We start from the raw sequence: 27,157 nt of genomic DNA, 5'->3' as shown, positions 1-27,157 counted from the left end.
GTTAGTCTCATTTCCTCTTCCCCTGGAATTTGGCTCTGGGCAGATTGCTTGTGTCTCCATCACTTGCTATATCCCCAGATAAGTATGGCTAATACTCCACAATACCCAACTACCCCGAGTGGTCTGTGAGTACCACCCCCTTTCCTCCGTGGATCTCCTTTCCACATGATCCTGAGTCCTTGCAGCCCAGCTCCCAGTCTTTTACTGACATCTTTTTGGAGGAAGTAGGGCTAATAGGCTTTGCTCAGGGAAGCCTGAATTCCTTTGACTGCCCACAGGAGAAAGCTATGAATCAGAATGCACCTGACCCCAGAGTGGGGGCCCAGGATTGCCATGAGGAGCCATGCCCATCTACACTCTCCAGTAGGGGGACACTTACTTCCAATCATCACTCCAGGGACAAGCCACATGTTCTTGCTCACTTATGATCAGTGCACAGTGAGGCAGCTGTGGCTGAAGTCCACATATAGAGCCAACTGGCCAGGAAGGATGGCCAGCACATTAAGCTGATTCAGCCTGACATCTGTCAGTCCTGACCTCATTAGCACCAAGCTCTTGGCCTTTCAGAATAGCCTGAGGAGGAAGTGGAAGACAAACAAGATCAAGACCAGGTAAACAGGTCAAGATGGGGGGCCTATGGAAAGAAGCACACCAAGAGTTTATACAAAAACCTTTTATTTACTGTTTACATTTCGTCTCCCTATCCCTACCCCCGATCTGGAACCTAGCCAGCTCCTAAGGCTTCCTGCTGTCTGGTTCTTGAAATTGGGGCCTTGGGGACTTGAACAGGGGTTATGAGAGGTGAGAATCTCTTCACCCACTGGTTGTGGAAGTTGAAGGAAGCTTTCCTGCCTGGCTGAAGCATCAGCAGCTTCCCAGGGGAGCCCCTCAAGTCTGAGGACCCATCCCCCACTGGACAGATACAGGAAGAGATAACCTGTGTCTCCCAGAGGCTCCCCATCACTCACTGCTTCTATACCATGCCAGGCTCTATAGCTGAATCAATCTTTTACCTGGAGATGGAGCCCAGAAGCAAAGGGGTGGGGTGTGGGGATGGGATAGAAAAACTGCAATTCTGGGTCTTAATCAACAAACAGGAAAGAGGAAGAGGTCGGCGTGGTTGAACTGAAATGGGAAAGGGGAAGGAGGGTGGCAGGAAAACACAGGGTGCGTTACTGGCCTGGGGTGGAGCCAGATGGACACTGTGGAGAGGTGATAGCCCCTGTGGGAACAGGCACTCCCAGCCCCACAATCACTTGGAAGAGGGAGAAAGGAGCCCTGTCCCCACTTAGCCAAAGGGCTAATGACACAATAAACACTTTTGGTCTGAGAGCCAGGGAAAGGCAACCATTGGCATAGACAAAGGCAGCCAGCCCTCATCTGCCAGACATGGGCTTAGCTGCCTCCCTGGCCACAACAGCCCAAGCGAAGTACTGTCACCTCTGCCTCCACCTTTACTGCCCCACAAGCTCCGCACACCCCACCACCCTGTGGGAGACTGATGCTGCCAGCCAGACTCCAGTTGGTGGGGAAGAAACAAGGACCCTGAGCTCCAGGGCCCTGCCCCGGGGTGAGGCCTGTCCATGGAGATGTCAGGGCTCTTTCCCACAGTCCTGCTGCTGTGAGCCAGACAAATCGAACTCTCCTGGGAGGGCACTGGGCCCTCAGCTTCTCTGGAAGATGAGACCCTGGGGAAGCAATCTCGGAGGAAGAAGAGCCTTGGAAAGGTATCTGTTCCTCTTTCTCATCCGAGGTCCCGCACTCCAGGCTCAGAAGTCCGAGTCTGCATCCATGAGTTCTGCCTCCATCAGGTTGGTGCGGGAGTGAATGGGCCCCAGCCCCTGCCTTCGGCCCTGCGCCCAGGCCATGGGGGCTGGGGCGCTGGGCTCTGGGCAGAAGGGGTTGGATACCAGGGTCCAGGCTGCCTGTCGACAGGATTCCCCAGCTCCCCAGGCGCCTGCGGCCACTAGGCACTTCTGCCGGGGCAGCTGGGGCAGTCGAGGGACACTGGAGGTGGGGGCGGGGCCGGGGGCGGGGTGGCGGAGCTCAGGGGGCGGCACCAGCGGGCACACCTCCTTCTTCCTCTTCCTCCGCTTCTTCTTCCGACCCAGGCGCTTCTCCAGCTCCGGGGAGATCTCTGCCTCAACCAGCCACAGGTTGGCTTTTTCCTCTGGGGGCACTAATGGTGGAAAAGAGAACGTGAGCCTGGGACCCTGGATCTGTCTACATCACCCCTTCTCTACTCGCACCCCTACTCTTTTAGCTCAGAAACCCAGACTTCAGATCCTCCAGGGCCTTTCCCTCACTCTCCCCTGCTGGCAGCCCAGGAACTGCTAGTCCCAGGAACCTCCAGCCTCTACGACTCCCACCTTTCTACAGAAGCCTGAACCCCATACCTGGAGTTGCCACGGGGGTGACAGACACATCCTGGGGCAGTATGGCTCCTCTCCGGGCCACCATCTTGGTGACATGCTGGGCCCAGGCAGAGGACACATCCGCCGAGGGCTCATTGAGGTCAAAGGCCAAACCCGCTGTGGGGACAGAAGGATAAGGAATCGTGACTGCCCAGTCCCTTGCCATGACGGCTCCTCCCTTATTCAGCACCATCTCCCTTCCCCCGGCCAATGGCTCCCACTTAGCACGGAAAGCCCGCCCCGGTGGTGATCACAGTGGATCTCTACGCATCCCCAGTCTGAAGAGAGGGGCCTCACAAGAAGCCAGAAATGCAGTCCCTGGAATCTGACTTCCTCTAGTCCAGGGAGAACAGCTGGAGAAGACAGCTGAAGGCGAGGGAGATGAGTCCTTTGGAACCACAGCATCAGCAGAGCAGGAACACAGGGCAGAATGGCTGGGGGCGGGGTGGGGGTGGGGGGACCGGAGGAGAACGAGTGTGTGAGCAGAGGAGGGAGCGCCGATTCTGCACGGACTGCCAAAGAATCCGGGAGGCCACACCAGCCTGGGATGGAACAGGGAAGGGGCTCCAGAGGAGCAGAGGGGCAGAAGCTCACCCACAGGTCCGTCGTGGGAGACGGTGTGCATGCTGAAGGAGAGTTCCTGGCCTGGGTTCTGCAGCAGCTCGCGCCGCTTGGAGAAAGCCTTGGCGATCATCTTGCTCTTCTTGATCCGTTTGGGCTCGTCATCACTCTGCCCCGTCAACCTGAGGGCAGAAAGGGTGGGGGAAGGGGCGTGGAGGGGCAGCTGCTTCCCCTTAAATTTTGCAAAAGACCAGTGAATCCGCTCCGTCCAGGGAAGGAGCCTCCAGAGGGCCTCAAGACCCTCGAGAACCCTGAGGAGTAGAGAACTTCTCCGCAAAAAAGGGGGCCTAGAATGCAGAGCTCCTGTGCCCAGTTTTCAAATCACTCCTCTTTAGAAGATGCTGGCAGTGGGCTCAGCCCTTGGCCCATCCTCCCAAGGACAGGAGTTGTCACCAGGGGGCAGTGGTGAGCCACAGAAAAGGCCACTTTTGGCAGCCCAGTGCAGGCCCTTAGAAATCACACCTGCCCAAGGCTGGGCTGGGACACGTGTGACCAGACAAAGCCTAAAGGATGTCGAGGCTGAGAGAGCAAGGCAGCAGGGTCAGGACAGGCTGTTGCTGACCCCACCTGCACCAGGTGCGCCTCCAGATGAGCAGCGTGGCCTTGGTCCAGACCCAGGTGCTCATGGCAATGCCGGTTCCAAACATGGCAAATAGGTTGATCTTCTCCACCAGAAGGCTAGGGCGATTCTTGATCTCACAGTCGGGGATGGGCTTCTTGGTGGGTAGCCCGATGGTCACATTGGCCTGGCATCTGAGGTGAGGGGTAGTGGACAGGTGAGGCTTCCTGGGTCTCCTGGGTGGCTGCCCAATCAATCCAAACACTTTAAAGAGAACGAAGCCCCACAGCACTGGCTTACAGTCCTTGGTGACCATCAGAGTCACCTGGGGGCTTTTACTGATGCCTGATCTCTGGGCCACACCCTAGACAATTCAATCAAATCTCTGGGGGAGGGACCCAGGCATCCGTGTGGTTTAAAGCTTCCCACACTGGAAGCAGGAGCCCTAAGTAAGACTGAAGCAGGGTTTTAATGAGCATTTTAACCGCTGTTCCTGGTACTGGTAGGTACTGCACTTCTTTGAGCAGCTGAGATGCTTCACTCTCTCAGATTCATCCTCATTGTGACATAAAAAAGCACAGGCAAAACCAGAAAACATTAGTGGGTTGTTCACCTATCGTAGAGAGGTAACTACTTCTGTGCAGGGATTTGCAATGAGCTCAGTAAAGAGTACATGAGAAGTAGAAAGCAACTTTTGTGGCCAACACAGAGTTGGGAGAGTCCAAAACACAGTGGCGTTACAAACGCACCAACGATCCAGCCTTGGGGGTGCAGAGGGAAGGGCAGAGTTAGGGACCTGAGGGCTGTTTGCCATGTTTGCAAGTTACAGAGCAACAGCTTGAGCACCCACAGCAAGACAGGCAGTTCTCAGGACAGCAGAGGAGGGTCGTCTCCAGCTCCCACCACTGCTGCCCCTCCCAGCCCCCAGCCCCCCACTCACAGCACATAGTCCCGGAAGCTGCGCTCCCACTCGGCCTGGTTGAAGAAGTCGTAGAAGTGGCAGCTGAAGGTGATGAGCACAAAGCCAAAGGCCAGGAAGCCAAAAATGCCTGCAGAGAGACGGGAGTGGGGACAGGGCGTCACCAATCCCAGGTGTGGAAGCAGTAGTGGGGAGGAGGGTGTCTGCTCCACTTGGGCCTGATGGACATCTGAGACTGGGGTGAAATCATGCTGGGCTCAGTTCCAGAACTGTATCCTCCAAAATAAGACAAGGAGGCAACTGTGGCAACTCTGGGAGGGCTCAGTGGGAGGAAAGTGGCCATGAGGAAGCAGCCTTGGTATGAACTTGACATCTTTCACCTGAGAAGGAAGCTACCTTTTCTTTTGAGTTGCAACCACCACCACCACCACACACACACACACACACACACACACAGCCTTGTCTTGCCTCCCTGCCTGCTAACTAACACACACACACACACACACACACACACACAGCCTTGTCTTGCCTCCCTGCCTGCTAACTTGCCCCCCACGACCACGTATTGCAGTCCAGGAGGGTGTGGTGTTGGGCTAGCCAACTCACCCAGGCGCAGCATCGTCTCATTGATCTTGCTAGCTGCCTTCTCGCTCAGCAGCCCGGGGTGGTTGCTCTTGATGGAGAACAGGGTCATGACTCCTGAACAGAAGGGAGATGGCAGACATTAGCTGGGGCCAGGCCACTCTCCTGGGAGGGATGGGTGTGTGGCAAGAGAGGGTCCCAGGTCTGATGACTCCTGTGCTGATGCTGATTTAAAGCTTGGGGAACTGGAGATACTGGAGTACAGCTGGTGGCAGATGTGCCATGGACTGGAAAGACTGGCACAGAGCACAGACAGAAAATTGAAATGGACTCAGTCCTGGTCTGGCCTCCTCAAGTAAGGCAGCTCAAAGCTCAAGGTCAAAGCTATTATGGTGGAAAAGGCATGAGAAGAGACTCCAGGACAGTGCTGTACAAGAGAAATACAAAGTAAGCCACATTCATAATCTCAAATTTTCTAGAAGCTGCCTTAAAAAAGTAAAAGGACACAAATGAAACAAACTTCAATATATTTTATAAACAATGTATCATTGTTTATGACATGATCATTGCAGCATGTAATCCATATCCAAATTGTTAAGGAGACAGTTTCCTTTTGTGTGTGCTAAGTCTTTGAAGTGCCGTGTGTATTTTATACTTATGATACGTCTCAATCTGGACTAGTTTCAACACACGTGGCCAGTGGCTACCGTACCAGACAGCGCAGATACAAAACATAAATCAGAGGCCCAGCCAGTGCCAAAAAGAGGGAAAAGAGGTGGGCTGAACAGAAGGCTGACAGTGCTGGGGGAGGAAACTGAAGTTTACAAAGAAAACTAAGCAAAAATGAGCTCAGATCCGGAGGCTGACTGTGGAGGTGGCAGACTGAGACGGGGAAATGAGGGAACAGAGAATCTGTGCATGTTGTGAAAACTCTGTCTGTGCGTGTGTGCATGCTGTACGCAGAAAGGAGATGAGAAACCAAGCTCCGAAGACTGAGCATATGTATATATAAATTCAGGGCACACACACATGACCAAAGGCCACCAGTTGGCCCATGTGGACAGGGTTGGTTATGAGGATGTTGACCACACAAGGGCATCCGGCCAGGGCTGAGCAGAGGCTGGAATCCAGCCCAAGTTCCACTCAACAAGCCATGAGCCCTGGCACAAGGCTGGAGTAAGGGGAGCACTTTTCTGGCCCGCACAAAGGTGCTGCCCCACACCGAGTGCCATGATGCTGTGTCTGCCCACGGGCACTTTCCGCTTTGCACCAAAGCCCCATGTAAGCCAGCTGAGGGCCCACTGCGAAGGCAGCGCCTGCTTATACAGAGCAGGTACTCAACACATTTTGCTGCCCAACTGGTCCTGGCCTGGTCCTCACTCACCTCGGATGAGGAAGTAACCTCCCACGATGAGCACCAGACCAATTGGGGCCAGCACAAAGCCAGCACGGTATCGGTAGTTCTTATAGCCCACAAAGCAGATGCCGCTCACAGAGTCCCCATCCACCTGCAGCAGGAAAATGTGGGAAGGACAGAGTCGGTCACTGGCCCTCTCACCCAAGCACACCCCCCTCAGGTCACCACCCACTACCAGTCACTATACCTGGGCCACAGCGAGGATTGCCACTGTGAGGACAAAAGGGAGTGACCATGTGAGCAGATGGAAGTACGAAGTCTTGCCTGAGAGAGGCTGGTAGGTGGTACCCAGGGCTTTGAAGGACGTGTGCCAGGCGTAGGTGAGGACCACGAACCAGACAACGCCAGCCATCAGGGCATAGTACACAATGACAAAGATGATGACGCAGGACAGGGTCTCGTTGGAGCTGTGCAGACATGTGGGGTGTCACTTGGGGTGGTCATTCTGTACTTCCTCTGCCAAGTCTCCCCAACCCTGTCCCCAGACCCTTGGCTTCTAAAGTCTGGAGATTCCTCAGGAGTCAGGGCTTGGAGACCAGACTTGGGTTAGGAGTGAAGAGGGTATAGCAGATGCCTCTTTGGACAGAGGCAAAGAGTCAAGGCTCTAATGCTGGAGACCTTGGGTGCAACAGGGCACAGCCGAATCCTACGCTGAAATCTCAGTTTCAAGTCCAACCTTTGTGGAAAACGCGTGCCGGCCTCCTCCCCTCACCCTCACCCCTGGGTCCCCAAGTCACGTACGTGGGCTCCCCAAGCCTCATGGTGCCGTCAGCACGGCAGACAATCTCCCGGCGGGCACCATCCATAAACTGGGCCAGCCAGCCAATGCTGCCCACGAAGAAACATGCATTGACGTAGAACAGAATAACAGCAGGGTAGCGATTCGAATTCCGCCAGTCAGCCACAAATGTGGCCTGGAAGACAGAAGTGGGGCCCGTTCTGTGAGGTTACGGTTATTCTGCTGCCCTCACCTGAATCCTCAACCCCTTTTATCATGACCCTTCCCCAGGGAATGCTGCCCAGTCCTCTCCCCGCTCCCAGAACCTAGCCTCTCTCACTGATGATCGGCCCCCTTCCTACTTTACAGGCTGGCTGAGGGTCCCAGGCCCTGCCACTCCCCTGACCCCTCCACCCTCCACCCACGGGCCTGCCCTCCGCTGACCAGGGTGAAGAGTGTGCAGAGGCCGGTGACAGCACCGAAGGCCGCGATGTAGCTGTGCATGTCCTGGTGCTCGGCCTCGGTGAAGAGTGGGTTCTGGCACTGGATCCCACAGCCCTCCACATCCTCGTACCAGCTCTTGGGGTTGTCAGTCCGAACCAAGGGAGCCTCGCATTGGCCCGAACTGTTGAACTTTATGTTCTGCACTTCGTTCTGGCAATGAGGGAAGGGGTGAAGACAGTGCAAAGGGGAGCAGTAGGCTGGGGAGGACCTTTGGTTTAATGAGAGGCACAGGGGTAGCATGGCAGGGAGCCTGAGAACACAGGCCCTGCAGACAACCTTCCAGGATTTGAATCCCAGCCTGGCCACTCAGGGGCTCAGTAGCCTGGGCAAATTATTTGACCCCTCTCTTAGCTCAGTTTCCTCATCTAAAGATAGTACCTACTTCATGGTGTGGTTTAAGGGTTAGATGAATAAACAGATATAAGATGTTTATAATAGCATTTAGAAGGTAGTAAATAGGAGGGAGAGTACAGTTTAGTGGTGGGAGTGCACACCTAGCATGCAAGAGGCCCTGGGTTCAATCCCTAGTACCTCCATTTAAATAAAAAAATACCTCCCCTCAATAAAAAATAAATAAAAAGATTTTTTTAAAAGGTAGTAAATAATAATAAATAGCATTATCACCATCATCATTACTGTTAATATTATTAATGCGCTCTCCTTCACCACCCAGAACTAGATCACATCCCTACCTTGGTGTCTCTGTTTTACATGTGCAAGCCTTGACTCCCCACATACACGATAAACTTCTTGAGGATAGGCTCCTGTCACCCATGACTCCAGTAACTCCCAACCCCAGAACAGAGGGGGTGCACAAAGATCTTTCCTAAATAGATAGACAATCCCTGGTAGACTGGCCCAGCCGGCGAGCATCAGTTTGGGTCTGTGGGGTGCAGACCCAGGATCTCCCAGGAGAGAAAGCTCTGGACTGCCCTGCCCTGCCTCCTGCTGGGCCTTGTCCTGTGCCTGGTCCTGCCAGGCCAGACCCTGCCTCCCAGAGCACTCACCGGGCAGCCCTCGGGGAAGTGGTCGGGGGTGCAGCGCAGGAAGTCGGGCCAGCCCCGCTCCCTCTCCACGATGGCACAGGGGCCGCGGGTAGCCTGGCAGAGGGTGCGGCTGGGCAGCTCCACCCGGTCGTTCTCGCACTTGGGCATGTACACAGCACACAGCAGGGGCTGGATCACTGCCCAGCAGCGGGGGGCGTTCCGGAGGCCTGGGGGTAGCGACAATGTGGACACATTGCAGCAAAGACCCCTCCTCACGCTGACCCACAGACACAGCTGCACCTCTGTTCTTCAGGCCTAAGGCAGCAGCTCTCTTTGCCACTCTGCAGGCCATGACAGCGTAGAACGGTCAGGCACAGCGTTTCTTAGCAGGGCATTTGGGCGGGACCATTCTTTGCTGCAGGACATTTAGCTTCCCTAGACCCTGACCACTAAATGCCAACAGAACCTCAAAGTCCTTGTGACACCAAAGAATACTCCCCCACCCCTCCCACTCCACTGGAAGAGGCCTGAAGAGGAACTTCTGGGACACTGGTGACGTATTTCTTGATCTGGTACTGGTTACACGGGTATTTTTGCCTTGTGAAAATCAAGCTTATGATCTGTGCACTTTTCTGTATGTATATTACAATTCAATTAAAGTATTTTTAAAAAACAGCCCCCATTTCCAAATGCCCTCCTAGGGAATGTTAACACCTCTGGCTGAGAACCCTAGGTCGATTTAACTTTTACCTTTTACCTTTTTAAGGGTATTCTTAAAACCTTCTACAGCCATGGGGAAGGAGTGTTGTGGAACCCACCCTCACAGGGCCCATGCACCAGAACCAGGAAATGCTCCCCCCTGCCCAGACCCCAGGACCCCTGTTCCTCTTACCAAGCTGAGGTGAGATAGAGAACAGGTGGGAGCTTAAGAGGAGGTAGTCAGGGGAGCCACTCCAAAGCCAGAGGAGGAAACAGGAAATCAGGTGGAGAGAAATAGAGGAGGCTGTGTTCAGTGCAGGGGGAGGAAAGGTGTTGTCAGCAAGACAGAAACAGGTGGAAGTCTCCCAGCACCCTTGCCCCAGCCCAGGCCTCTACCCTGCTCCCCCATGGCTGGGCTCACTCAGCAGTCCACCCACTCTGCCCCTCCCGCATCATCCCTGCTTTAGAAACACCTACTTCCCAAACAAGACATTGTACTAGAAGCTTCTGAGGATGTGAGAGCCAACATAGGTGCTGCCCGGGCTGGGGGTGATGGGGGCAGGTAACTGTTCTTTTTGGGAGGGAGGCAATATATTAAAGGGTTAAGGAACACGGACACTGTAGTCTGCCTGGGTCCAAATCTTGGCTCTACCATTTCCTAGCTGTGTAATTCTGGGCTATCTCCATGGCTATTTCTAGCCTTAGTCTTCTGTCTCCTTATCTGTAAAATGGGGATAACAGAATTACCTCATGGAACTGTGGTACAGAGTAAGACAACGTGTTAAACGTGCTTATAGCACAGTTCCTATCATACAGTAAGCACTCAATAAATATTAGCTGTTACTATTACTTATCTGAGGCCTCTGACCACTCACAGCTCTCACTGGACAAAGCCTATTCCAAGGGTGCAAAGCAAGCTCTTGTCACTTAAGAAACAATGTCCTTGGGCAACAGTTCCCAGATCTGACTCAAATCAGAATCACCTGGGGGACCCTTATCACTCTAGATGGAGAACTCACTCTCAGAAATTCTGACCAAGAGGGTGTGGGTGGAGAACACAGCAGTGGCTGCCAGGGCTGGAATAGGAGGGGGGTTTACCAAGGGGCAGCATGAGGGGAACATTGGGTTGTTCTCTATTTTGAATGTCATGGCTGGATCCACAACCCCATGTGTTTGTCTAAACTCACAGAACTGTGACAACAAATAAAAAGTGAATTTTACTGGATATTTATTAAACAATACATTTTAAATGGGGAGGGGATCCCTAGAGAAAATGTATCTTAGAGGAGCAACAGGAAGATGATTAATGAAAATATTGTGGAATATGGGATGGCTTTAGTGACTTGTGGTATTCTCAGACCCTCAAGCCCAGATAATAATATTAAGCCATTCAGCTTTTGCCTGGGTCTCCTGGAATACTTGTTCTTGGAGCCCAGCTGCCGTGCAACAGGACCAACTATCCTGAGGTTGTCCTGCTGGAGATGCCCTGGGAAAAGAAGAGGACGAGATGCTGTGTTTTTTAAGTCCCCAGCTTTCCTAGTTTCCCAGTGAAGGCCACAGATAACAGGGAACAGAAATAAGCCCTCCCTGCTGAGTGCTGCCCAGGATGCAGATTCATGAGCCAAAGGAATGGTTCTTGTTTTAAGCCACCAAATTTTGGAGCAGTTTGTAATATAGCAATAAATAACCAGAACACACACATACACACACACACAATATTGTGTTATTTTCCTAGACTTTGTGATATTTGTGATAATTATCAGCTTTTAAAAATGTGTAATTTGTTTCTTTTTTTCTCATTTTAAATATTATTTTGTACCTTAAAAATAAACACCCCAAGGAAATGATAGATTATTAGATAAATCCAAGATAATTGAGGAAGCATGTAGGGGAAAGAAGTTAGTTCCTTACCCCATTTCTTACAAAAAAAAAAATTCCAGGCGAATCAAAAATAACTACATTATCTTAAAAAATTAAGAGTACTAGAAGAAAAAGCGGAAAATGTTCTTTTAAATCTTAGAGTGGAGGTCTTTTGAAGTATGACACAAAACATAGAAGTTATGAAATAAAAGATTTAAAGAAAAGACTTCAGAAAAATGGATAAAATCAGTAGGGTTAAAAAACAAACAAGATCGTAAGAAAGGCAGCACACTGAGAAAATTATTTCCAGTACATGTCACAGGTAAAGAATTAATTTCATTATATGCATAAAGCTGTTCCAAATTAGTAAGAAATTCATAATTCTATAGAAAAATGGGCAAAAGACAAACAACAGATCATACAGAGAAAATACAGCTGGCCTTTAAAAGCATAAAGAGATGCTCAGTCTGTCTCTTAATAAATGTGAAGTAAAACTACAATGACATATAATTTCTTAAACTTTACAGTGATAAAGATCAAAACATTTGAAAATGCTATATTGGTAAGAGTGTGGGGGAAACTGGCACTTTTGTATAATTTTAGTCGGAATAAAAATGTGTAAACACTTGTGGAGACTATTTGACATTAGCTATCAAATGTACTAGCAATTCCCCTTCACATGTTCACAAAGATTGTACATAAGATTATTCATTGCAGTATTGTTTGGAATAGCAAAAGAGTAGAACTATCCTTAATGTATATCCATCAATAGGAGACCTACTAAATAAAATATCACACATCAATATAACAGAACACTGTCTAGGGTTGAACTGTTTGCATTGAAAATGGAACAATCTCCAATATGTCTTGTAAATGGGTGCAGTTGCGTGAATAGCCCAGAGAGCTACTGCTGGTTATGAGAGGAAAAAAGACTAAGGACACACCTACGTTGTACATATGTTGGATATCTACACAAGGACACACAACAACCAGTGTTGCTGGCTGTCTGTGGGAAGGGGAAACAGGTAGCTGGAAGCAGAAGCTGAGGAATTTAACTTGTGTTCCTTTTTAATTTTATGAGTATATATTGCCCATTTTTAAAGTAATTAAGTTAAAAAAATATGCAAATTATTGGGAGAGGGGAAGCTCCCCAGACAAGAAGAGAAGGGAATGAAGCTGGAAGTAAGAAGAAAGGGGACATCAATTTTGTCTGTTTTGTTTTATTTCTTTTACTCTAAGAAAATATGAAATAAGAAGAAAAAATAGGGACTCAGGTATTATATTAGTCTCTGTATTTTTCTATGTTTATAAACTTTTTAAATAACATTTGCCACAATTTAAACTTTAAAAAAGAAGTTCTGTTTGTGTGATTCTGATGATCAGTCAAGTTGAAAACCATCGTTTTAAGGTTGGTTTAGCATTAGAAAATTTCATCAATGCAATTTACCACATTAACACATTAAAGAAGAAGAAAATCATATGATCATCTCAATAGATACAGAAGAAACAGTTGATGAAATTCAGCATCCATCCATGATAAAATAATAATTAGCAAATTAGGAGTGGAAGAAAACTTCCTTAATATGACAAAATATAACTAAAAGAAACCTACACCAAACATCATATTTAATAGTGAAAGGTAGAAAAGCCTTCCATTTAGAATGCAGAAAAAGTCAAGGATGAAGGATGCTGCCACTATTACCACTCCTATTTAATGATGTACTGGAGGTCATAATTACTGCAGTGAGGCAATAAAGATTATGATATATGGCTTGAAAAGGGAGAAACAGAAGTCATTCACAAATGAGATGACTACTGTGTAGTATAAATTTAGCTAGTTTACTGGATTCAAAATCAATTAAATTTCTATACATAAGCAACAAACCAAATAAAACATAAAGGCACCATTTATAACAGCATAAAAAATATCAAGTATCTAGGAATAAATCTAACAAATGATATTTAAGAACTCTGCAAAAAACTGTAAAAAAAATTGAGAAAACTGAAGATCTAAACAAAGATACATAATGAAAGACAGAGATTCATAATGATTAGAAGACTCAATATTGTAAAGACATCATTTTTTTCAAATTAATCTATACACTCAATGTAATTCCAATCAAAACCACCAAAAATATTTTCACATTAAAATACAAAAGGTCAAGAAGAGCCCAGACTGTCTATTAGATACTATCATACTATAAAGTAGAGGTTCTTAATAAATACAAAACAGAAACAGACTCATAGACATAGAATACAAACTTGTGGTTGCCAAGGGGGCAGGGTGGGAAGGGACAGACTGGGACTTCAAAATGTAGACTAGATAAACAAGATTATACTGTATAGCACAGGGAAATATATACAAGATCTTGTGGTAGCTCATAGTGAAAAAAAATGTGACAATGAATATATGTATGTTCATGTATAACTGAAAAATTGTGCTCTACCCTGAAATTTGACACAACATTGTAAAATGACTATAACTCAATTAAAAAAATGTTAAAAAAAAAAAAAAAAAGTAGAAGTTCTTAGCCTGAAGTTCACAAGGGATTCTTGGAGAGAATTTAGGGGTCCATGAGCATGGATGGGAAAAAATTACATCTAACTGAAACTTAGTCTTTCTTCAATTACGAACGTGAGCAACATACTATGGAAATGTTAGCAGTACCCGTGGCTTTGTCACAAATGGAAATCAGATATTTTTGGCGCAGATATTCAAAATGCTGGTACTGCTCATCACTACCTTAATGTTATAGTGGTTATTAAACCCACATTAGATCTTATTTAGTGTACCAATAAAGAAGCACATATATTAGATTACATACTTGCTTTTTTAATATTTGATAACTATATTTCAATATAACTCATTTCCTTTGTAATTCTGTATGCTTTTCAATCCTATGTGTCTTACTTTATGAATTAAAAAAACATTATACCGAGAAGAGGCCCATAGGTTTCACCAGGCTGCCAAAACGGTTCCTAGCTCAAAGAAGGTAAAGAACCATGCTATAAAGATATGACAATTAAGATGATGTGATATTGGCGAGAGATAAACAAACTATGATATGGAACAGAATAAAGATCCCAGAAATAAAAACATACTTGGACACTTGATTTATGGCAGCATAGTGAAGAAAGGATATTCTTTTTAACAAATGATGTTGAGACTATATATATGTAACTGGAGTTCTAAAAAATTGTCCAGGTGAATTATTTACCTAAAATGAGAGGAAAATCTATACATTTGGGGGAAGATAACATAACAGAATAAATTCTTGACTTTGTGGTATGAAAGGACTTTTAAAAATAAGATACAATAAGCACTAACATAAAAAGTTTGATGAATGGCTACCTTAAAGTTCAGAACTTCTGTTCAAGAGAAGACACTGGAGAATGAAAAGGCAAGTCAAAGAACAGAAAATATTTTCAACATATAAAGCCAATAAAGGACTCATATCTAGCACATATAAAGAACAACAAATTTTACAAATGTGACTGATAGCTCTACAGAAAAATGGGCCAAAGATCTGAACAGAGGCTTCACAAAAGAAGAAATCCAGCGGCCAGTGAACATTTGAAATGGTGCTCAACCTTAGTAGCAATCAGGGAACTCCAAATTAAAATCACAAATACACACCACAACATATCCATTAGGTTAGCAAAAATTTTAAAGGCTGACAATACTAAATGTTGGGAATCACGTGGAGCAATGATGACTCTTCTACAGGAATAGTAGGAGTAGAAGTTGGTACAACCACTTTGAAAAACTGTCCAGCATTATCTGGTAAAGCTGAGGTATGTATGCTCTATTATCTAGCAATTCCATTCCTCTTAGTATGTACCTAGAGAAACTTTGCCCAGGTGCCCCAGGACATAAATAAAAGAATATGCACAGCAATGTTATTCACAATGTCCCCAAACTGGAGACAAGTTTAAATGTTTAAGAACAACAAAATAGATAAATAAATTGTGATCCATTCTACAATAGAATACTATTTAACAATGAAAAAAGTGGGCTGCAACAAACATGGATGAATCTTACAAAATAATGTAGAGCAAAAGAAACAAAACTTAAAGGATTCAAATAGCATGATTCTATTTGCATAAAGTTCAGAAACATGCAAAACTGAAATATATTGTTTAGGGATTCTGAAACTAGATGGTAAAACTAGAGGAAAGAAGAAACGATTATCAAAAACGTCAGGGTAGTGGTTACTTCCAGGAGAGGAGGAAGAGGGATGTGACTGGAAAAGATAAAGGGGGAGCTCCTGGGTACCCACCATCATCTAGTTCTTGACTCAGGTGTCACTTAATAATTATTTGTTATTTAGTACCTCTATGTCATGCACTTTCTGTATACATGCTAGGTTTCACAATTAAAAAAATTAAAAATCTGAATCAAAAATGAACATGTGGGTGTTTCTCTGTATTTTTACACTTTCCAAAAATATATTTTTTAAAACTGATTCTGATCATAAGCCAGGTTAGGGAACAGCTCTAAGGAAATTCTTCCTGATTTGCCCCTGCAAATATTCCACCATCACCGACAACAGGCCTCTCAATCTCTTAACTAGATGTCTGAGTAGCAAATGAGAAATTCCTCCCGGCTTCTCCACCTCTATCCTACAGCCCCGGGCTAGGTGACAGGGCCACACACCCCTGTGCACACACAGAGCACAGCAGTGGTCAAAGAGGCTACGTGCTGGCTCTCAGGGACCTATTTCCCTTGCCAGACGCAGGTCTTTCGGCTTTCTTGCCCCATTTACCAGACCAACCAGATTTGGCTGAAGGTGGACCATGGCCTGGATAGTATGTTTGTCTGGTCAGCTTGGAATGCTTGAGAGGAGACATTTCAAGCTATCCTGGAGAAAGATGCTGAGTGCCTGAAGAAGCCTAAGTCCTGGGGATTGAAAAGATAGGAGACAGACCTGAGTTCTATACAGACCTGGAAACTGGCCCGACCTGCGCTATAAACTTCCTTACCTGATGGCATGCTTCCAAAGCTCAGCAGTCTAGGCTAGGGAAGCACATGGTGGCCACCTCTTTTCAGCAACTCTTATTCCAGATCTGCTGGGACTTCCCACATCGATGTCCAATGAGCGCCTCTAAGTCACATGGCCAAAACTAACCCATACTTTCCTTCTAAACCTACTCCTCTGCTAGCATTCTCCAGCTTAGCAAGAGAGAATGGTACCACCTTCCATTCAAGCCTGAAACCTGGGTCCTCCTGCTCGCTCATCAGCAAGTCCCATTGGTTCTACCTCTGAAATTCCAGGATCTGTCCACTTCCTCCAAGCTGTTACCCAGGTGCTGACTGCCATCATCTCTCGCCTGGACTACTTTTGCCATCCCCTAAGCAAGCAAACAGGCTCCAGGCTTTCCCTCTTCCCGTGGCTTCTTCACACAGTACTCAAAGAGATCTTTCTAAAATGCAAATATGATTACATCTCTCTCTTGCTTAAAAGCCTTCAGTGGCTCTTTATTGTGGATAACAAACAAACTTCCTAATATGGGATATTAGGTACAAACACTTTGAAAAACTGTCCGGCATTATCTAGCAAAGCTGAGGCATGTATATCCTATTATCTAGCAATTCTACTCCTCTTAGTATTAAGTACCTAGAGAAACTTTATTTTCTATTTCTCCAGGTCTTGTCTCTTATAATCCTATCTCTCACATGCTTTGATCCAGCTCTACTGAAATTCCTATACTTCCTTGAAAGTACCAAGCCCTTTCACTGCTACACTTTTTTGCATGCCATATCCTCTTCCTATCCCTTCCCACCCAAATCTTCCGTGGCCCCAGTAATTCCTACTTATTTCTCAGGTTGTGGGTTAAATGTCAGTTCCTTTGGGGGTCTTCCCTTGCTCCCCAAAGTATTTTGTGTTCCCTCAGAATCCCATCTGGTCACAATATCACAGGTATTGCTAAAGCCTATTTAACTATCTTCCCCTTGATGGCAGGGATCCTGCCTGTATCCTTCATCTTAATCTGCCTCAGAACCTGATCCAGGATGACATGTAATGAGCACCCAATACCTAACTGAATGAATGAGTGGATGGCTGTGTACTCAGAATTCTTGAAAAAAGTAAAAAACAAGTCTTTACCTTCAAAAGTTTATAGATGAAGACAACCTAGATCATCTTCATTCTTCACCCACAAAAACACCCCTAAGAGCCAGGTGACACTGATGACACCTAATGCCAAATCAAGACCACTAACTCAGGACAGGACATCACTAGCCAGAACTCCCACCTGAAGGCTTGTTTGTGACATTCTCACACTTGCCTCCAGTTCACCCTACCCAGCTGCTGACCTGGCTCACACCAAGACCTGCTTCTCGCCCTACTTCATGTAACATCCACCAGAAAGACCAGGCGCAAGAAGAGAACAACCAGAAGGCATATAGGAACGGGATGAGGGGTGAAGGCGGCAGAGAAGAGCTCAGAGTGAACTAGGGGCCAGGGCTCAATGCTGGTACCCCTGCAGGACCTGCCCCACCAGAACCATAGCTAGCAGAGTTCGAACCTGCACAGCCAGCGGATGGTTCTAACTCCTAAACTTTCCTGCTAAAACCACTTCTGCCTGCTCAGCAGCTGCTCTCAGGAGTATGGACTGAAAAGAGGTTCACACCCTTCCTCCTTGATTTGATGGTAACTACAGAAGGGCGGCATCACACATGCATTTAACTTAGGAGAATTTAACCATGGGCTCCTGCAAAATAAATAGCTGAAGAGAGAGAAACTATCCTCTCATAGCATGAGCAACTCAGAACTGGGTGAGACTCTACTGCTGAGACATTTAGATTTTCCACATAGTTGGCTCCTAAACACAAGCCTTATTTCACATAGTGCTCAAAGAAACCTTGTATGTACCTTTCTTTTGTGTTCTTTTTTCATTCTTTCAGTCTTCTGCTCCTTTGCATTTATGTAACTTTAAAGACTAAAATTCTGTTTTCTATTATGCCCCTTATATACTGTACATTACTATACGTTGCACATTTTTACAAACATATCACCATAAACGAGTATATGTATGCAAAATCACATAGACCTTATGTTGTGGTCATTTATGGACTTTTCCAAGCTACTCTTGATTACACATGGTTTTTGCCTGCATGCTGCCTCTAGAACTTGATGCCTACAAAGGATGTGGCTCCACCGTGGGTACCATCCTCCAAGTTCTTCCTCTGGCATCTGTATCAAGCCAGGAATGATATGGCTTTGTCCAACATCCAGCAAAGACTCTGAGAACTCTAGTGGCCAAGCTGACAAGGACAGGCAGCCTACAAACACTCCCCCTCAGGATCCTTACCAGCCCCTGGGCAGAACTGAGATGTGGGGCATTCAAGACCTATCAAAAGGAGGAAGCTGCCAGGTCCGCCCCTGGCTTTTCATTTTATTTCTTTTTTCTTCAACGACAATTTTGGAATCACACTAGCTACAGGCAAGGGATTGCAAGTCCAGTTCCCTTCCCAAGGCCTCTTCAGGTCCCCAGTTCAGAAGAGTGACAGGTCGGGAGCTAATCCACTCCACACTGCTAAAGAAGGGACTGCTCAGATTCAGTCTGCAGTTTTTCAGGTGGGGGTGTAATCCCACCATGAGGTGAGGATGCTGGGACTTCAGACCACCACTGAAGTATCCACAGGCTCTCAACATCCCAGACTTAAGGTGTCCTTCCACAGCCCTGACCAGTCTGAGGATCCAAACTTCCAAAGAACACACAAATAATCGCTAGAATAGTCTCATTCCTTCACAACTTCAGACAAGGAACCGATCCCCCATTTTTCAGATGAGGAAACTGAAATCTCCTGTGAAAGCAAGACAAGATCACAGTTCTCTGGACTTCCTGTCTCCCAAAACAATATTTTGGGAACTTTCTGGTTACCTTTTAATTACTCATCACCAGGGATTTCTTATCCTTCACAAATATCACTCAATTCTTCTTCCCCACCCTCTCCCTCAACACCCGAATTTTCTACCCCATCCTTCCCTTTTTCCTCTTCAATTCGATTTCCCTGTCTCTTGCCCAAGGTGTCTGAACACCTCCTTGAATTCCTGAGGACCCCGCTTCCAAAGTGGCATTTATGTGGAGCATCTCCTCTTCTTTAAAAAAAAAAAAAAATCCTTTCCTGTGGCTCAGAGCCCCTTCCTCTCAGGCCCCTCACTCCCCCACCCCAGCCCCTCACCTCATCCTTCGCTCATCCACCCTCCTCAGGCCCTTTATGACCCGCTTCCTCAACTTTCTTGCCCTCCCTCCTATCACGGAGGGGCCCATCCTGCACACAGTCTGACCCTGAAGTTTCAGACTCTGTTCCTCCAGCTCTCCCGGGTGCTGCGCCCGCCCTCCCGAAAGCTCAGGCCTGAACCTATTCTTCCCAAGAATCCCCGCATCCCACCACCCTGGCCCTCGGCTCCGGCTCGCGCGCGCTTACCCGACCAGAGCACGAGCTTGCCGTGCGCTTCCTCCTGGGAGTCCGAGTCCCCGGCCAGCAGCGTGGAGGTGGCCCCGTAGGGCAGCGCGGAGCCCAGGCACACGTTGTAGCGCAGCGGCTCACAGGGGGCGGCCCGGCCGCAGTGGCTCAGCAGCGGCGGAGGGCCGGTCACGGCCGCGCTCCTTCTCGCGCTCCCGCCCGCGCTCCGCGGCCCAGGCCGGGTCGCGTTCCCGCTCAAGGCCGCCCCCCGGCCCCGGCCCCCCAGCAGCAGCAGCAGCAGCAGCAGCAGCCCCAGGAGCAGAAGCTCCGGCCCCCGTGCGAGGAAGGCAGCGGCCATGGCCAAACCCGCCAACTCAGCAGAAGCCTAGGCGCCCCCGCCCGCTCCCCGGAGCCCCCCGGCCACACGCGCAACCGTTGGGGCCGCGGGGGCTGCTCAGGCGACCTGTGCGCCCCTCAAGTCCCGTGCCGGGCCCCCCCGAAAGCTCCGCGCGCCGCGGGCCCTCGGCGCCCAACTTCTCAAACTTTGGACCCCGGGGCCCATGTTGGGCGGCGGAGGCCCGGGACGGGATGAACAACTCCCTACCCCTTCCCCTGACAATCCGAGTTATCTTCAGCTCCGGGAGCCCCTTGGGCCCCCAATTTCCAGCCCCATTCCCTCTCCCACCATTAATACCACCTCCCCGCCCCGCGATGGAGGCCAGGCACCGGCCAGGGGTGCGGGAGTAGGTCCCCGGCTCCGCCCCCGCGCCAGCCAGCGGCCCAGCCGCCCCCTTCACTGCAGGGCGCCGCAGCCCCCCGACTTCTCCCCGCCAACTACCCGGCTCCTTTGTTGCTCTAGCTCGTTCGGCTCTCTGGAATGCACGGGCCTCGCCGAGCCAAGCCCGGCCCCCCCTCCGCCACGGCTGGGGGAGGGACTGGCCCAGGGAGGGAAGGGGAGGGGAGGGATGCGAGAAAGGAGGAGCTCCAGCTTCGGCGTCCCGGGTGCCCGAGGGGCCCGGGCCAGGGGGCTTTGGTCACCCGCAGCCGCCCGGGGGCAAGAGATGGGTGGAAATCTTGGCCAGGAGCTGCAACAGGACTCAGCGGGCACCTTGATTGGCCAGAGAATCTTTCGACTTGGTCTATAGGCAGTGGGATCTTCTGGTTGACGGTGGGAGAGATAGGGTGCCTGAAGTCATCTGAAGCCTCTACTGTATACCCGCCGTGCGCCCACAACCCGCCAGTCTTTTCCGCTTTTGGTTAAATCTTTCAACTCGTCCTAGAGCCTCATGGAGAAGAACCAGGGTTTGGGGTTCCCGCTTGTCCAAGTCCTTACAGCTTGGAACCTGTGAGAGAGATGACCTCAGAGTCACTCAGGGCAGCTGCCCCGGCTTGCTGTTACCTCTGGGAGCAGATGTCTGGAAACCAAAAGTGCCAGCATCAAGCCTTTATTGCTACAAATGTGTGAAATCTGAACTGTGGTTGCCAGTGGCTGGCCCTGTCTTGTCTTTGATTGTGGCCAAAGGAAGCCAATCCCTCTTTGACGGCCCTTTGCTGCTTATATGCTGGCTGAGAAAGTTCCTGCTACTCTCCTTCCCCTACTCGGCTTATTTTGGCTTTTCTCAATCCTCTGCTTGTCAACTTTCAGTTCACCGAATTTGATTTCACCCTGCAGCAGTTTACTCCTCTAAATAACCAGGGGTCCAGCCAGGAGAGTGGACTTGCACTGAGCAACTTTTCCATGTTGCTGAGGGGCATTGCTCTAGGGTGGCTTTTCCTTTCTTACCAACACCCATACCCTTCAGTCGTAGCTCAAGGGAACCCGTTCTGTTAGGTGTGGCCATTTTAGAGCAAATTAGCTACTGCACTTCAGCTACCATCCTCAAGTAGTACGTAAGCCCCAGAGACAGAGAGAGAGAGGGAGACACACACACACACACACACACACACACACACACACACACACACACACACACACACACACACACACACACAGGATTAATTCTATATAGCAAGCCTTTCTGAAATGCTGGGATGTATGTAGCACTATGATAGGCATGACATCCTTGAAAACTTGATTTTTACTGTGGAGACAAGGCTTGCCCTCAAGAAAGAGTAATACATTATGACAAAGCAACCAAGTCCCCTCCTCCAGGGCAAGGATCTTATTCTGTTTTCTGTATCCACAAAGCATCCCGTGCAGTGAGATATGCATATTAATCACTCAATAAATAAGCTGCAGACAGAAATGAGGTGTACAGTGAATGTGCTATAGGAATTTATACCAGGGAAAGGTCAGTGCAGATAGCAGTGGAGGAGGTGGGATTTGAATCCAGCCCTGAAATATGAGTAGGAGGAGTGAGAAAAGTAGAGAGGAGCTGAGCTGGCATTACTATGGAGGAAACTAGGACCATAGCTCAGAGCATGACTGGCCTAGAAAGAAGGACATTATAGGGGATGAGTAGGGAAATTGATTGGTAAGACACCTCAAATGACATACAGAGGAATTAAGGTTTCTTTCTATTAGAAATAGGAAACAGTGCAAAATTTTGATCAGAGGAGTGATATGTTAAAGAACATTAATCAGGCAAAGTGAGGATGGTATGAAGGGCAAGAGGCTGAAGGCAAGGGAACATCTTAAGGGATGTCGCTGGTGATTTATGGAAGAAGTGGCAATAGTCTATGTTATCTGGGTATAATACTCTCACTGGAAAAACAATTTAAAACATTATGACCTACCTCAGCTATTTTTTTCTGTGATATAAATAAAATGGCAGTTATGTCTAAGTCTGAGCCACAGAGAAGTTTGCCTGTTACCACACTGATGCTCTGCTTTGGGAACTTTCTCCATTTATTTTCTATCTGGTTGATACAGTGGCAGCTTTGAAGCCCTGTGGGATTGTTTCAGTATTCTATGCATTAGGGAGAAACCTACACGTGTGCTAAGGCAGCCCCTTACCTGTCTGCCTAAGAATATTAGCAATTCTTCAAGTATGAAGGCTCTACCATCCTTTGTCTGGGATTTCTTGGGAGGCATGTGGAAAAATCAATCATTGTTATACAGTACCTTTATTCTGGAGATAGAAGAGGGTGAATTGAGAAGATCCTATGGTGTTGCCTTCCATTCAGAATGTTCTTCCCTTCAAGAGGAGGGAGAAGATGTGCTCATTTCTCAACTCCATGAGACTCACTCTTCAGGAAGTGGAGATTCAGGAATCCTGCCAGAGAGCAGGTTCCGGGGAAGAAGGAACGTGTTCAGTGAGGACTAGGGAAGAGAGGATTTCCTGGTGGTTCTTGAGTGGCATTCAAGGCCCTGGAGGAAGCTCATCCATCCCCTCCTTCAGGTACACCAAGACTTCCAGTGTAGAGTTTAGAGACTCCTCAGAGTGATTTGACACACTGCTGGTCTCCAGCCTCGTGATGGCAGGGTGCAAAGCACTCCTCTCCTGACCCTGAGCCACCCCTGACCCAGTTCCTCCAGAGTCTTGACCCCATCTACATGTCATAACACAATCCTTTTGTCAGGTCCAAGAGAAGCTATCCTGTGTGACAATGCATTACAGTACTTGATTTGCTACAAGTAGCTTCTTGATTTCTGAGTCATTCTCATCAACTATTTTGGCATTTTGAGGTCACACATTCAATGTTGACTGTTTGTTCCTTGCCTCTGGGCCCTCCACTTGAAAAGAATGAATAGGAAAGTATCTATGGGATATTCATGGGTATCCTTGAGAACTTGATTGCTCCTTAAGGTTCAGTTGTCATACTGGCCAGAGTCTGGAACACAACTGTTGCAATACTCCAGTTCTTTCTGTCTTCCAGCATTTCTTATTTTACAATTAAGAGCATCAAGGCAGAAGGAAAGGATGAAATGGGAAAGGGGCTAGATAAGCTACCTTCTCAGAGAGGTAGCACAATAGATTTGGAGTTAGAGACCTGAGTTGGGCCTTACTGGCCAAGGACCTTTGAACAACTTAGTCTAAGCCCTGATTTCTTTCTTTATAAAAATGAGATGTTATCAGCTGTGTTTCAATACACCAGCAATGAACATTCTGAAAAGGAAACTAAGATGGCAGTTCCATTTACAGAGCATCTAAAAGAATTAAATACTTAAGAATAAATCTAACCTAGGAGGTGAAAGACTTGTATACTGAAAACTACAAAAATGTTGCTGAAAGAAATTAAAGAAGACCTAATAAATGGGAAGATACTATGTGTTCATGGATAGGAAGACTTAACAGTGTTAAGATGTCAATACTACCCAAAGCGATCTATAAATTTACCACAATCCCTGTCAAAATTCCAACAGCCTTTTTCACAGAAATGGAAAAGCTGATCCTCAAACACATACAGAAATACAAAAGGCCCTGAAGAGTCAAAACAATCTTGAAAAAGACTAATAAAATTAGAGGGTTTACACTTCCCAATTTTGAAACTTACTACAAATCTGCAGTAATTAAAACACTATGATACTGGCATAAAGATAGACATATAGGCCAAAAGAATAGAATAGAGAGCCTAAAAATAAACCTTCACTATATGGCCAATTGATTTTCTAGGAGGGTGCCAAGACCATTCAATGGGGAAATGACAGTCTTTTCAACAAGAAGTGTTGGGAAAATTGAGTATTTACATGCAAAAGAAGGAAGTTGTACCCTTACCTTACACAACAAGCAAAAATTAAGTCAAAATGGATCAAAGACCTAAGTTTAATAGCTAAAACTACAAAAATCATTGAAGAAAACCACAGAAAATCTGCCTGACATTGGATTTAGCAATAATTTCAAGGATATGACACCCAAATTATAGGCAATAAAAGAAAATATAGATAAATGGGACTTCATCAAATTAAGAACTTTTGTGCATTAACAGATACTATCAATAAAGCAAAAAGACAATCTATAGAATGGGAGAGAATATTTGTAAATCATATATCTTATAAGGGATTCATGGGTCCAGAATATGTAAAGAATTCCTAAAACTCTACAACAGCAACAATAGAACAACCCAATTACTAAGGGCCAAAGACTTAAATAGACATTTCTTCAAAGAAGTTATACAAATGGCCAATAAGTACATGAAAATGTGCTCAACATCATTAGTCATTAGGAAAATGTAAATCAAAACCACAATGAGATACTGCCTCCCAACCACTAGGATGGCTATTAAAAAAAAATAAAAACAAAGAAACACACACAGAAAATAACAAGTGTTGCCAAAGACACAGAGAAATTGGAATCCTTGTGCATTGCTGGTGGAAATGTAAAACAGTGCAACTGCTGTGGCAAAATTTCTCAAAAGGCTAGACACAGAACTGCCAAATGACCCAGCAATTTCACTCCTAGGTATATGTCCAAAAGAACTGACAGCAAGAAGTCAAATGGATAGTTGTACACCAATGGTCATAGCAGCACTATTCACAGTAACAACCAAAGCATCCATCAATAGATGAATGGATAAATAAAATGTGGCATATACTGTTGACTCTTGAACAACACAGGTTTGAACTGTGGGGGTCTGCTTAAATGTGGGGTTTTTTTTCAGTAAATGCTACAATACTACATGATCTGAGGGTGGTTGTATCTGGATGCTGACCAGGGACTTGAGAATCTGAGGCTTTTATTATCTGAGGCATGTCCTGGAACCAATTCCCTGTGGATACTGAGGGATAACTGTACATACAATGGAATATTATTCAGCTGTAAAAACAAATGAGATTTTGATATATGTTACAACATTGATGGACCTTTAAAACATCATTTTTAACAAGATCTTACGGTAGCTCACAGAGAAGAAAATGTGACAATGAATATATATATATGTTCATGTATGACTGAAAAATTGTGCTCTACACTGGAATTTGACACAGCATTGTAAAATGATTATAACTCAATAAAAAATGTTTAAAAATGAAAAAAAATTTAAAACATTATTTTTAATGAAATAAGCCAGACACAAAAGGACAAAGATTAAATGATCCCACTTATATGAGCTACCTAGATTAGGCAAATTCATAGAGACAGTAAACAGAATATAGTTTACTAAAGGCTAGAGGGGAGGGAGGAAAGGGGAGTTATTGCTTAATGGGTACAGAGTTTTTGCTGGCGATGATGAAAAAGTCTTGGGTCTAGATGGTGGTGATGGTTACACAACGTGGTAAATGTATTTAATGCCACTGAATTGTAAACTTACAAATGGTAAAAATGATAACTATTATGTATACTATAATTTTTTAAAAAGAAAAAATAAGCATATTACTAGTTGGCTATAAGGAATCTGATGAAGATCAATATGATATAATGTGAAAAAGCTTGGTCTTTAAGTACTTAATAACTTTTGGTTTCACTTCCCTGTTTTCATCGCCAGCATCCTACCTATGGTGCCATTTCAGTGATTCCTGGATGACCAACTGGTAGTCAACATTGTAGAAACGTGACTGGTTTGGGAAAGTATAATCCTACCCCTTTCCAGTCTGTGACTGCACACTGTGATTTCAGGTTTTAGGTCTTTTCTGGGTGGTGACAGTTCTGTTTTTATACTAAAGAATATACTTTTCCTCTTCTCAATAAATGGCACCACCGTTTATCCAGCTACACCCAGGCCAAGAACCTTTGAGTCATCCTTGACTCTTCTCTTTTTCTAACATCCCACACCCAATCCATCAGCATATCCTGTCAGCTACACCTTTGCAATATGTCTAGACTCTAACCACTCCTCATCACCTTCACAGCTGCCAACCTGGTTGGAGCTACCATCATTCATCTCCTGGGCTACTCCAAGAGCTTCCTAACAGAGCCCTCTGTTTCCCTGTACCCTCCTATAGCCCATTCTCCAGCCATGTGCCAGGGTGATCCTTCTAAAATATAAGTCAGATTATATCATTCCTGTGCTCAAACTCTCTAATGGTATCTCATCACAGTTGGGGTAAATTCCAAGACCTCATCATGACTTCACCAAGGCCCTGTAGACCGCTGGCAACCTGGCAACCTCCTGGATCTCATTTACTGCTACCCTTTTTCTAGCTCACTCCAACTTGGACTTGCTGTTCTTTTTGCTGGTCCTTACACACACCAAGTAAATGCCTGTCTCAGGACCTTTGCACTCTTGTTCATGCTCATGCTCTCACTTCACTCAGGTCTCTGTTCAAATAGCCCTCCTCAAGAAGGTGTTACTTACAACTGCTCCAAAAAAAAAAAAAAAATTGAAATACTTAAGTGTAAATCTACCAAAAATATGTACAAGATCTATATGATGAAAATTATGCAATGCTGATGAAAGAAACAGTAGACAACCCAAATCCTTGGAGGGACACACTGTGTTCATGGATTGGAAGATACAGTATAGTGAAGATACCGATTTTCCCTAAATTGATTCCCTAAACCCCTAAGATTAACACAATTCCTATCGAAATCTCAGCAGGTTTCTCTGTAGACATAGACAAACATATTCTAAAATTTACATGGAAAAT

General features: G+C 46.6%; 1 protein-coding gene across 3 annotated transcripts; it reads right to left on the bottom strand.

Annotated features, from left to right (window-relative positions):
* Positions 1-658: 658 nt before the first annotated feature.
* Positions 659-20,604, bottom strand: SMO (smoothened, frizzled class receptor). 3 transcript variants are annotated; one of them, XM_032483314.1, is made up of 13 exons: positions 19,714-20,604; positions 9,613-9,723; positions 8,742-8,947; positions 7,675-7,884; positions 7,254-7,426; positions 6,700-6,919; positions 6,480-6,603; positions 5,120-5,212; positions 4,535-4,643; positions 3,603-3,788; positions 3,009-3,157; positions 2,397-2,531; positions 659-2,179 (listed from the first exon to the last, which is right to left on the bottom strand). In XM_032483314.1, the coding sequence occupies exons 1-13, from the start codon at positions 20,048-20,050 to the stop codon at positions 1,770-1,772; spliced, it is 2,463 nt and encodes an 820-aa protein (XP_032339205.1). In that variant the 5' UTR covers positions 20,051-20,604; the 3' UTR covers positions 659-1,769. The 3 variants fall into 3 exon arrangements, with proteins under 3 accessions (XP_032339205.1, XP_032339207.1, XP_032339206.1); XM_032483316.1 differs by lacking the exon at positions 7,675-7,884; XM_032483315.1 differs by lacking the exon at positions 9,613-9,723 and having other exon boundaries at positions 19,714-20,601.
* Positions 20,605-27,157: the final 6,553 nt, after the last annotated feature.

This window comes from Camelus ferus, chromosome 7 (genome assembly GCF_009834535.1).
Source record: "Camelus ferus isolate YT-003-E chromosome 7, BCGSAC_Cfer_1.0, whole genome shotgun sequence".
Classification (NCBI taxonomy): domain Eukaryota; kingdom Metazoa; phylum Chordata; class Mammalia; order Artiodactyla; family Camelidae; genus Camelus; species Camelus ferus.
The sequence above is the reverse complement of the archived record's forward strand: the minus strand, read 5'-3'. Positions and strand labels throughout refer to the sequence as shown.

Bases quoted from the DNA above. Each gene is read 5' to 3' on its own strand.
- SMO (XM_032483314.1), bottom strand. From the start codon at position 20,050: ATGGCCGCTGCCTTCCTCGCACGGGGGCCGGAGCTTCTGCTCCTGGGG. The intron at 7,885-8,741 runs GTGAGTGCTCTG...CCTCATTGCCAG, and splicing joins ACTTCCCCGAGGGCTGCCCG to AACGAAGTGCAGAACATAAA. The intron at 6,604-6,699 runs GTATAGTGACTG...TTCCTGCTGCAG, and splicing joins CAATCCTCGCTGTGGCCCAG to GTGGATGGGGACTCTGTGAG.